At 38.3% G+C, this 12,441-nt stretch overlaps 1 protein-coding gene across 3 annotated transcripts in view; it reads left to right on the forward strand.

Annotated features, from left to right (window-relative positions):
* LRRC69 (leucine rich repeat containing 69) overlaps positions 1–9,753 on the forward strand; it is a 78,699-nt gene extending 68,946 nt beyond the window's left edge. For all 3 annotated transcript variants that reach the window (XM_007084345.2, XM_042972868.1, XM_042972869.1), the window contains one exon: positions 9,478–9,753. In XM_007084345.2, coding sequence (XP_007084407.2) covers positions 9,478–9,588 — 111 coding nt within the window. In that variant the 3' untranslated portion in view covers positions 9,589–9,753. The remainder of the gene's footprint in view (positions 1–9,477) is intronic.
* The last annotated feature ends 2,688 nt before the right edge of the window (positions 9,754–12,441 follow it).

Consider the following 12,441-nt stretch of genomic DNA (forward strand, 5'->3'; position numbering starts at 1 on the left):
GTTTCTTACTAGGCACATCTCCCTGAGGCAAGGGAAACAAAAGCAAAAATAAACTATTGGGACTTCATCAAGATAAAAAGCTTCTGTGAAGGAAACAATCAGCAGAACTAAAGGCAACCTTTGGAATGGGAGAAGATATTTGCAAATGACCTATCAGATAAAGGGCTAGTATCCAAAATCTATAAAGAACTTACCAAACTCAATACCCAAAAAAACTATATAATCCAGTTAAGAAATGGGCAGAAGACATGAACAGACATTTCTTCAAAGAAGACATAAAAATGGCTAACAGATACATGAAAAGATGCTCAACATCAGTCATCATCAGGGACATGTAAATAAAACCACAATGAGATACCATCTCACACCTGTCAGAATGGCTAAAAGTAACAACTCAGGCAACAACAGATGTTGGCAAGGATGCAGAGTAAAGGGGATCCCTCTTAACACCATTGGTGGGAATGCAAACTGGTGCAGCCACTCTGGAAAACAGTATGGAGATTCCTTAAAAAAGTTAAAAATAGAACTACCCTATATCCCAGCAATTACACTGCTAGGTATTTATCCAGAGGATACAAGAATACTGAGTTGAAGGACACATGTACCCCAATGTTTATAGCAGCACTATCAACAATAGCCAATTGTTTGGAAAGAGCCCAAATCCCCATTGACTGATGAATGGATAAAGAAGGTGTGGTATATATACATGATGGAATATTACTCAGCCATCAAAAAGAATGAAATCTTGAACCATTTGCAATGGTTATGCTAAGCAAAATAAGTCAGAGAAAGATACACCATATGATTTCACTCTTATGTGGAATTTAAGAAACAAAACAGATGAACATAGAGGAAGGAAGTGAAAAATAAGATAAAAACAGAGAGGGAGGCAAACCATAAGAGACTATAGAGAACAAACTGAAGGTTGCTGGAGGGGTGGTGGGTGGGAGGATGGACTAGATGGGTGATGGGCGTTAAGGAGGGCAACTGTTGTGATAAGCACACCGGGTGTTATATGTAAGTGATCAATCACTAAATTCTTCTCCTGAAACCAATACTATACTATATGTCAACTAACTTGAATTTAAATAAAATCTTGGAAGGAGAAAAAAAAAAACCTGGGAGTGTCAGAAACTTGTGAGAAGAAAGAAATTGAAAAGGAAAATTGCTTTGCATTGAAACAACCACTGATCCTGACTTTATTAAAATAATTGAAAAAATTAAAAAAGTAACATTTAGTAAGTATGTGATAGTGAAAAAGTATGTGGCATGGAATTAGAATAAGTGTATAGTAGGAATGTATAAATTATGCCAAAATATTAAAGATATTTAAAAATTGGATACAGAAAATTTAGATTGGGGAGGGGTGCTGGGTGGCTTAGTTGGTTAAGCATCTGGCTTTGGCTTAGGTCATGATCTCATGGTTTGTGAGTTCAAGCCCCTCATTGGGATCTCTGCTGTCAGCAAGGAGCCTGCTTTAGATCCTCTGTCCCCCTCTGTCTCTGCCCCTCTCTCATATTCTCTCTCGCTCTCAAAAACAAAAACAAAACCAAAAACAAAAAACAAAAAAATAAAATTTAGATTGGAATATACATTACCAGGTACTTAGCAACTGAAACATGGTATTTTCATGGGTTTGTTTAGTTCCCTGTTTCTGGAGTGAAAACGTGCACAAAATACATGGGGATGATAATCAGATTAACCATGTTGGCAAACAGTTGCTTTCATATATTTTTAGGATTTTGTGCTGCTTTTCCCAGTTAAGCAGAAAGAGATTATACAAAAACTAGTTTGCCTAGAAGCCTCCTTTTGTATTAAAAAATTTTAATATCTTAATTATCTTTTAAGGAGCTAAACTTAGAGAATGCTGACCTTTAGAGTAAATACTTCATCATGACGGGAGAGCCCATTTGATAATGCCAACGTCTGGTCGCTCTATTGTGCCTTACAGAATGTTCTGTCTCTGATGGAATTTGCCATCTGAAGGCACAGTTGAAGGAGGGTGACACGTGATGACAAATGGGTCTTTATTCTTGACATAAAACAACTAGAAACAACCAAATATCAAATTGTAATTGCTTTTATTTAGGTGAATGTGAAATGATGTGGTACTTACCTTATGAAGTAGTGAGGTGAGGAAAATAGTTGAAGAGTTTGCTCGATATCGAATATTATTAACCTTTACCATAATTCATCCAGATGCTTTTGTCTTTTTTCAAATGTTATAGCTGTTGCCATCTGAGTTCAGTGAGTCCTTAGTAGTGATAGAATTATCAATAATTTCAGTGTAATTGATATTTAAGTATTAACTGCTAATGATATAAATCTTTGAAATTAATCCTTTTTAGTTACTGCCAACTTGGGCCATAGTGACTTAGAAGTAACCTAAATGGTGTTATAAAATCCATTCCAAACACTTGAGAGTGATCCTGAGCCCAAGATATGCATTTGATAGTTTTCATTTTGTATAGTTACATTAGTTGAACTTAACATTTCCCCAGATACCTTTAAAGTTGAAGAGTTTAGGGAGGGAACAGTTTGGAACATGAACTCTCAACCCTGTGTAGAATGATGTAATGTAATTAAAACTACCCTCAAAAGAGATTAGATTGAGTAAGTTTCACTACAAATGAATGAAAATGCTGATCTACTTTATGAAAATAAATGAAAATTTGCAACCTTAATTCCTTTTTTATGACAAGCTGCCAGTAATGAAACATAATATAAGATTACATTTAATAATTTTATTCATTACTTATAGAGAAAAATCTTACTTTGCAGTAAAAAGTTATTACTGTTTAGATACCACTGACATTCATTTATGAAACTGATCATTTCAACCAGCCAACTGTGAAAATGAATGTAGGTTTTAAAACATTTATGCAGTGGTTAGTCAATTTAATGTACATTAGGCACTAAGAGGATCAGAAGGCATCACATTTCTAATTCTAAACAGTCGTGAAAGTAATATGTATTTATTGTTCAGAAAAATTGAAGTGGTGTGAATGATCCTTATTATTTTATTCAGAAAATAACAAAACAATTATAGTATAAATTAACTCACACACTGTATCTTGATTACTTCTAGGGGAACTCATTGAATTCTCTTTTTCTTTAGAAAACTCTCATTGTTGTTGTTCTCCTTCTCCTTCTCCTCCTCCTCCTCCTCCTCCTCCTCCTCCTCCTCCTCCTCCTCCTCCTTCTCCTTCTCCTTCTCTTTCTTCTGAGAGAGGGTGGGGGGCAGGGAGAGGGAGAGAGAATCTTTAAGCAGGCTCCACACCCAGCTTGGAGAAGTGGGGCTTGAATCCTGAGATTGAATCCTGACCTCCCTTTTGTTCTTAAACTGCTGGGTAGAGTTACAGTTGTCTTCAATCTCTGTGATTATTTTTTTCTTCTAAAGAATCTCAAATTGCATTCAACTTCAGTACATTTTTCTGAAGCTATGTGTCACCAAAATGTTTGAACCTCCCACGTGAAATTCAAAGGACATTGGTTACGCAGAGGTGGTGCTTGAGAGCGGGGTCGCTCTGGAGAGGAGAGAATGCTGCTTAGCTGGATGGGTGGCTGCAACATGAGCAGGATTTTCTTTCTGGTTTCTGCCTTACTGTAGTTCAAAGTGCCCTGTGGGTGGAACAGCCATATAATCTATTAATTAAGCCAAGATGCTTTTGAGAGTAGAAGTGAACATTATCCATGAACTGGAAAACCAGCAGGAAATCGGGACTGTCCTGGACAAATTCAAATGTATGGCTATACTTTTTAAATGGTGCCATTAACTTTAGAGTAGTGCTCATTGCTGGCTTTTATCACTGTTGATGTGGAGGAGTTGTCATTCTGAATGTTCATCTTAAATTTTCAAATTGTTTTTGGTGGCTCCGTACATATTTGAGGTCCTGCTTTAAAAGGGAAACTCTGGGTGCTAAGTACAGTGCCAATAGGTGGGGGGGGGGGGCTGGTTGGTCCCAAATGGCTTAAAATCTAAGAGTTTAAACTCTAGAGATGCAGAAGACACTGGCAATAAAAACTAAAATGAGTGGTAAGAGATTTAGTGCTTCAAAGTGGAAGGTGAGATAATTGTAGGTTGTCTGGCCTGGGAAATGCCAGAAAGATTCTGGGACTTCACAAGACCTTGATACAGGTGGAATTCAGATACATGGAGAAGGAAGCACAGGGGATATTTTAGGAGAAGAGAATGACATGGAGGAGAATGAATCTTGTTCATAGGGCAGTGAATCACTTAAATTGGTTCATAGATGGAAATGGGAAGAGGAGACATTATTTTAAAAATGAGGTCAAATTCTATGAAGCTGTCAAAGGATAGAATAAGGAGTTTGAATTTGATCCCATTTGGGAAATGGAGTCCTACTGAATATGTGGGGACAAACCAAGGATATAAAGAAAGATGTATTTTAGAAGGAATCATTTGGCAGTATTGTACAGGATTAATTGGAAGTTGAAGAGGAGGGAAGCTGAAGAAAAGAGATCTATTAGTGGTTGTCTAGCGTGGGTGTAAGACGTAGTAGTAGAAATGCAAGGAAAGGAACCTCCGTGGGGAAGGAAGCATGACAGGACTTGAGTGGTTGGATAAGGGAAGCCACAGAAGGGTGTAAAAGAGAAAACCAGAAAACTCCAGAGGAAGCTTTCTGTGAGAGCAAGACCCCAGTTTTTATCTCCGATATACTGTTACAAGTGATGTGTGATAATTCAAGTGAATATGTTTAGCCAGGTGGAGACAGGTTAGAACAGCGAAGCAGCGCACTTCTGCGCATTATCTGAAAATGTGTGCGCTTTTCAACAACTGTTCATTCTTTCAGAGAGTTCTGCACATTGTTATTAAACCATAATCAGAGCCCTCCTTTGGTAAAAGAAGCTGGGAGGCACGCTATGACTTAACGCGGATCGAGAGTTCGGTGAACTTAGATTCTAGTCTGGTCTCTAGCTTGAACTCTGAGGCTTAAGGTAAACCACATTCCTTCTCACTATATCTGGACTAATTTCCTTATCTGGACCACGAAGAGATGGGACCAAAGTCTCTTCTACCTCCAGAGTGACCGAGGGGCTGTCACAGTCATGCTTTTCATGGTCCTGCTAATTTGTTTTTTTTTTTTTTAATTTTTTTTTTTTAACGTTTATTTATTTTTGAGACAGAGAGAGACAGAGCATGAATGGGGGAGGGTCAGAGAGAGGGAGACACAGAATCTGAAACAGGCTCTGGGCTCTGAGCTGTCAGCACAGGGGCCCGATGCGGGGCTCGAACTCACGGACCGCGAGATCGTGACCTGAGCCGAAGTCGGCGCTCAACCGACTGAGCCACCCAGTCGCCCCCTTTTTTTTTTTTCTTAATTTTTTTTTTAACGTTTATTTATTTTTGAGACAGAGAGAGACAGAGCATGAATGGGGGAGGGTCAGAGTGGTCCTGCTAATTTGGAACATGATACCAGTATTAGTTTCCTATTGTTTCTGTAACAAATTGCCATAAACTTGGTGTCTTAAAAAAATTCATTATCTTGCAGTTTAAGTAGGTCAGAAGTCCAACATGAGTCTCGCTGAGCTAAAATCAAGGTGTCAGCAGGGCTACATTCCTTTCCGGAGGCTCTAGGGGAGGATCCATTTTCTGGTTCTTTCCAGCTTTTTGAGGCCACTGACGTTCGTTGGCTCATGGCTCCTTCCTCCGTCCTCACAGCAACATTAGCGGATCTGGTCCTTCTCATGTCACATCACTTGGATCTTCTCTTCTGCCTCCTTCTTCCATTTTTAACAATCCTAGTGATGAAAACAAAGCAAAACAAAACAATCCTTTTGATGAAATTGGGTCCACTCAGATAATACAGAATAATTATGGGTCTCTCAAGGTCCTTATCTTAACAACACCTGTAAGGTCCCTTCTGCTATGTAAGGTAACATACATATTCACAGCTTCCAGGGATTAAGACATGAACATCTTTGTGAAGTGTTGGGGGGATATTATTCTGCCTTCTATGATACTTTTCCCAAGAAACAGGAAACCATCTTACTCTTTTTTCGTATTCTGTATGCTTCATGTAATACTGAAACCTTATTCAAAGCTTTAGTTTATACTGTGTGCTATACATATATATTTTGTGATAATTTTTTATTTCTCAGTTTAAAAGATGACAGTGACTATCACCGATAAGGCATGTGTTGAATGATTTTTTAAAAAAAATCTCAATTCCACCATTCAATAAATATAAAACTTAGTGAATATATGTTTTTAAATTTAAAGTACAGAGCTACTTTTTCCTAAAATAGGGAGAAGATGTAATCATATATTCATTTGCTTTATGAAAGAATGCATTTCACTATAAAGAGTGAAAAATTAGCCTGTAGTATAGCTTTTTTACATTTTAAAGCTTTTGCTACAAAGATATTTCAGAATAAAAGTATGTCTAATCATAGACCAATTCCTTTTCCTTTCCTAACCTCAACTTGACATAAAGGGGCTTTCAAGTGTTTCAATTTCTATCTGTAAACAGCGACCAAAGCAGTAGTTATCTTACAGAGTCCTGAAGTTATGTTAATTGATGTTTGTGAAGAGAGGTCCTCTGTAAGAGGGTGTGTGATTATTCCTTCGTGACATGCTCATGTCAAATGGACAGGTGTCATACTGGCAGAAAGCACTATCATGATCCCACAAGTGGACATAAAAATTTAAATGGTTATCAACAGGCTAGGTATTCGAGACTTTCTTTTTTTATGAAAACATTACTGAGTCCAGTGACTCTAGGTGGAAAAGTATATGGCCAAGGAATTATGTTGAGTTCATTTTTCTCAGTAAAATTTCCAGGAAACAGTTTATAGCCCTGAGAAATATTTTATCAGAAATAGTAATAATTAAGTTACAGAATAATTACAAAGTTTCACATTCAGTACAAAACTGATAATGGCCCTTGGTAAAATAAACTTCTAAAAAGTTAAATAAAACATTTTATTCTAACTAAACAGTAATACCCCCAAGTAGGGGAAAGAGGGATACAGACACTTCGTATTGGCACAAGGGAAATGGCTAAAACCACAGTGGAAATAGAAAATACCATCCATCGTTTCTGTTGTAAACTTTGTATCTCATGGAGAAACTGGACAAAGCAAATCAGATTAACTGTATGGCTCCATTTGTTTCCTTGGTAGATGTTTGACTTTCTATAACCTCCTCTTGGCTCATGGCTCTACTCTTTGTTCTAACTTCTTAAACAGCAGCTAAGTGAAGTGTGTTAGCATGGCTTATTTTGATAGCCCTTAGTTCTAGATGATAGGTACTTCAGTAGTAAGCCAAGGTTGCTGGTGGCATGAGAGGCTTGTCTACCATATGCAAAGGGAAAAAACACATTTAGCTTTTGAGTGCAGTTTCAGCACTTTGTCATTATAATCTAATCGACCAGTAGGATCTCTTGTCTATTTAAAATACTGTACATAATGTGTGTATCATTAGAAAACTGATTATGAATTCTTCTTCCCCTAGACTAATGTAGTCACATTGTTGATATCCCATGATTCAACATTTTATGGTCTATTTATTGTTTATACTGTGTTGTTTCCCCAATACAATATGCACATTCCTGAAGTTTTGCTCCCACAGCTCACTCTTTCTGAATGTCCTTCATGTCCTTTCTAGGCAGTCACATCCTAGTCATCCTTTAAAACTCAGCTCACTATTTTCTTATACTGTGAAATCTTGCTTAATGTGCAGCCTATGGTGGTGTCTCCCTTCTTGGAAATATCCTAGAACCTATCATAGTATCGAGTCTTTTGTTTCTAGGTTTTTTGTGTGTTTATGTCTTAGCTTTCCAACTAGATGCTGAAAAGATTCTTTGAGGCAGAGATTATTTGTTCTATCTCTGTATCCTTGGCATGTTGCTTAATGTGGTTCAAGTTTTAGGTTGCTTATAATTTTTCAGAACTCTTGGTTGCAAACTAGTGAAACCCAACTTACTAATAGCAAGTGATAAAGAAGGCTTAGGAATGGGTCTGGCTGAATATTTAGTCATGCTGGATCAGGTAACCCAAAGTTATCATGAGGAATCTCTCCTTCTATGTGTATTGTGTCTGCTTTCCTTGGTCTCCATTTTGCACTTATTGTAAGCTAAACTATGCCTTCTGGCAGTAGAGGGAGAGCTTCCCTCAGTAGATCCAGCAAAGCCCTGGGGCCGATGTTCATTGGCTTCATTGGACTGTCCTGGGTTATGTGTCCAGCTTGAATTATGTGGCTAAGTCTTCAGCCAAGGAGTGGGATCAGTTGTCTTCTCTGTTTCATAACATACGCACTGAAATCAGTGAAAAGGTGGTTCCCAAAAGGAAAAGATGGGCTTTTGTGACAGCAGAATGGGGAATAGATGCTGGCCAGACAAAAACAAGATGCTTATTGGAGATTTCAGTAAATGTTGGCTGATTGATCAACTAAACCTCCTTCTAGGAATAGAGTCAGATTTGTAGAGATTCTATACCATTTTCTACCTTCATCCAAAATATTTTATCATTAGAATAGTGCCCTGTATCCTCTGAGCACTTCATAGTCACGGTTGGAGGTGGATGTGAAGGTGATATGATGTATGACTTGGACTCCCCACCGATTTGCCACCAAAGCTGAAAGGCTCTTACTCTCTCAAGGATGGATTAATAAATGTGCTTAGGTATTTGAACGTTTAAATGGGCCCTCAGTTCTTTTGTGGAAGAGTGAACAAAACAGTAATGAAATCTCTCACTGGGGCTTGTGATGATGACAGCCCAGTGGGCTCATGATAAAAGTAGCATTGTTGACCAATTAAACTACTAGTTGTGTGACTCTGTTTTGGATTCTCTTACTAATAGCTATGTTGACTTCAGAAGTTGTTTATAAAGAATGTAAATGGCAAGCTTTTGAAGTTGCCATTATTTCCAGTATTCGTGCTCAAGACATGTATACTAAGTTGGCTAAGAGTTCTGACTGCCTATTTTGTGCATGGAGAATGAAAATCAGAGATTTGAAGTACAAAAACTTAAATCACGCAGTGGGCAACTTGATGAAATCCAGCCAACGAAAATCAACATTATGGATAGTGAGCAAAGAATACTAATTTCCATGGGAAATGGGTGATGGACAGACCAAACGAGGACATTCATTGGGGAGTTCAGTAAATGTCTGCTGACTGATCAATTTAACATCCTGTAGGACAGATGTCAGGTTTGTGTGGATTCTGTATTTTTACCTTCATTACAGACACTTTATTGCTAGATAGTATAATAATATATTTGGATAAGAGCATAGACAATCCTTTACCATTTAAATTTTGTTTAGTGTTGAATATGCCTTTCTTAGCTAGTTAATTTGTTTATTCGTGCATGAGAAAGGAGCACATCAAGCATAAATAGAACACTGTGCCCTTTAGAAATTAATGCTGTGCAATCTCTGGGAAAGCTAATATTTATTTTATTCAAAAATATTGGAATATTGCTTTAATGTTATTTTTAATCTTTACCTTTTAGAAATGGAAGATAAGCAGAAATCTACAGCTGGTACCTCTTCAAATATTAATTTGTTCTTACACATGTTTTAATCAACGCGGCCCTAACCTCTTTGGAATTGCTCAAGTGTAGAGCCGGTGAGAAGCTCATTTAGAGACTCACATGACTTGCCCCATCAGTTCTGCACACAAAGTCAGATTATGCCCTACTATGGTACCGTGCTGTCTCTCCTCCCTTTGCCAATACATTAAGCAAAGGAAGAAAAATAATTTACTTATAAAGATCCCAACTTAAACACTATAGTCTACCGTTAGCTTGTTTAGACTCTAGGTGTGCTGTTTCTTCTTTGACTTAAAAACAAAATAAAGAAGGGAAAAATAAAGGTCTGTGTGGTAAGTGTCATTCTTCCCTGTCATTTTATGACCACCACCCTCCTTTTCTAGATAAGTGTTGAGAGATTGTGATGGGGACAAGGATTTATTTTATGCATGTTTTGCAATTGAAAGAGAATTACTTTTTAATGTTAGACAGTTGTATCCCATTTGTATGATTTCAGCTGAGCTCTTATTTTTTAAGAGGCACTAACGTCTTATTGACTAAAATAAAACCATTCCACTTAAAACGGAGTAGAAGGCTGGAGGAAACTCAGGCTTGGTTACTCCTAACATCCCTTTGTTTCCACTTTTAAAGTTTTATTCTATCTTTATTTTTGTTTTTCACAAGAAACCTACAGAAGCCAGGGCAGTAGCACTGAAATGAGAATTTGACTCATTTTCTCTGAAGGACAACAGAAAAGTAGAAAAAGAAATTACGAAAATGTACAGCATAACATAGGCTAGTAGTCTCTTAAAAAAAGTTTTTTTTAATGTTTATTTATTTTTGAGAAAGAGACACAGAGCACAAGCCAGGGAGGGGCAGAGGAGGAGGGAGACACAGAATCAGAAGCAGGCTCCAGGCTCTGAGCTGTCAGCACAGAGCCCGACACAGGGCTGGAACTCATGAACTGCAAGATCATGACCTGAGCCGAAGTCGGACTCTTAACCAACTGAGCCACCCAGGTGCCCCGGACCAATGGTCTTTGGATGTGTGGTTCTGTCCAGCAGCAGCCATATCACTTGAGAACTTTGTTAGAGTACAAATTATCTACCCCAGACCTACTAAATCAGAAACTGGGGGAGTATGACCCAGTAATCTGTGTTTTAACAGATCCCCCACGTGCTTTCAAGGCAAGCTGTCATTTGAGAACCATAGGTACTGACGAAGAGAAATTTGCTGTAGGTTCAGAAAAGCAAGAAACTTAATCATAATTTGATATTGACATTCCACTAGAAATACATTTCTTCATGTAAGTATTTGATGGTACTTCTGGCGGAAAGCTGAGCGGGTCCTCATCTTTCATATATTTTATTATCATGCCACTTTCCTAACTAGGCCTTTTATTAGTTCACTTCGGGATGGAATCCTTTATGAATCAGAGTTGCCTTTGGCATACCTGGGAAGCCAAATCAATGGAGCGCAGCTGAAAGGCCTTCAGTCCTAAAGAATACAAGAGTTAGGCCCCACTGAGACAGAGATGGAGCCTCAAGGTAAATTTCTAAAGGTTCCATTAATCAAGAATGCATTTTTAAACAAAGATAAAAAGCAAAGTACAAACGAAAGTCATAGGAGCTCATTAAAAATGAGTTACAGGAATAAACTGCACGTTTATTGAGGGAAAACCACTCAGAAAATTGATTTTGATTAAGGAAATATTTTTGTGCAGCATGTGCTGTTCAAAAGAGTGTTTTGTTTACCAGTTGAGTCTCATGACCTCAGCCACAGTTTATGTGCCATCTTGGTTCTGGGGAGAACATTGTATGCATTCATTCATCTGAGTACTCATTTGTTCAACAAATATTTCAGGTACCTTTGAAGCCCGGGTGACATGAAAACAGAATGGTAACTCTCCACTTCCACCTTTTCACCCCATCCTCTTCATGTGTCAGGGTCCTGAGATCTGGTTTCTGCCCTCTATTCCCAAACTGGTCTTTTGGAGGTTGTCAGTGACTTCCTTCCAGTCCTGCTGCTGCTCGTCTGGCTGGGCTTCCCTGCAGGTTTGAGCTCGGTTGACCATCTTCTGCCTCTTGGGACTATATGCCGTAGGTTCATTCATTCTTACTCTGGTGGCCTCTTCCCCATACCTTTAGCTGAATTCTCTTCTGTATCTTCTTCCCAAGAGGAAGACTCTGATAGTCTCTTCCCAGTACCATTTTCTTCTCTCTTAGTGCTTTGTCTTTACCTGAAGGAGCTCATCTATTCCTACCAGTTTCATTTAGCTTCATTTATCACCCCTGCATGAGTAGCCACTCAGTCTCTTCAGTTTTACCTGATATTTCCAAGCTCTGCCACTTCAACATTTCTAAAATAGGCCGGATTCTTTTCTTCACAAATTGTTGTCAAACCATTCATGTAGGAAACACATATGTATTGAGGCACTACTGTCTGCCAGGCACTGGTTTTTTGTTTTTTGGGTTTTTTGTTGTTGTTGTTTTTTGTGTGTGTCTTTTTTGTTGTTGTTGTTCTAGTAATAGAACACACTGGCAGGGCCCCTGCTCTCAGAAAGCTTATATTCTAATGGGGCAGGGGAGGCAAACAAGTGTAAATAGGCAAGTAATACGGTGATATGTACCTTGAGCTCTACAGATAGAATATAATGATTCAGAATAAGTTGAGTGTTTGAAAGGTAAAAAGCTCAGGATGATGCTAAAAGTGCCAAGTAACCAATGGCATGCTAAAGCAAAACCACGGTTCTGATGTCAGGAAATTTAGGGTTGCTGGATGCATGATCATGTGTCAAATATCTGCATGGCAACCAGATTGGGGAAGGATGCATCTGCTTCTACCCTGTGGGGCCACCCCATGTTCTGGTTCATTGGTTAATTAAATCAGAAATTTAGTTCATCTTATTCCATGTGTACATGGGTGTGTATGTGCACATGAGTTGGT

This window comes from Panthera tigris, chromosome F2, assembly GCF_018350195.1.
Source record: "Panthera tigris isolate Pti1 chromosome F2, P.tigris_Pti1_mat1.1, whole genome shotgun sequence".
Classification (NCBI taxonomy): Eukaryota; Metazoa; Chordata; class Mammalia; order Carnivora; family Felidae; genus Panthera; species Panthera tigris.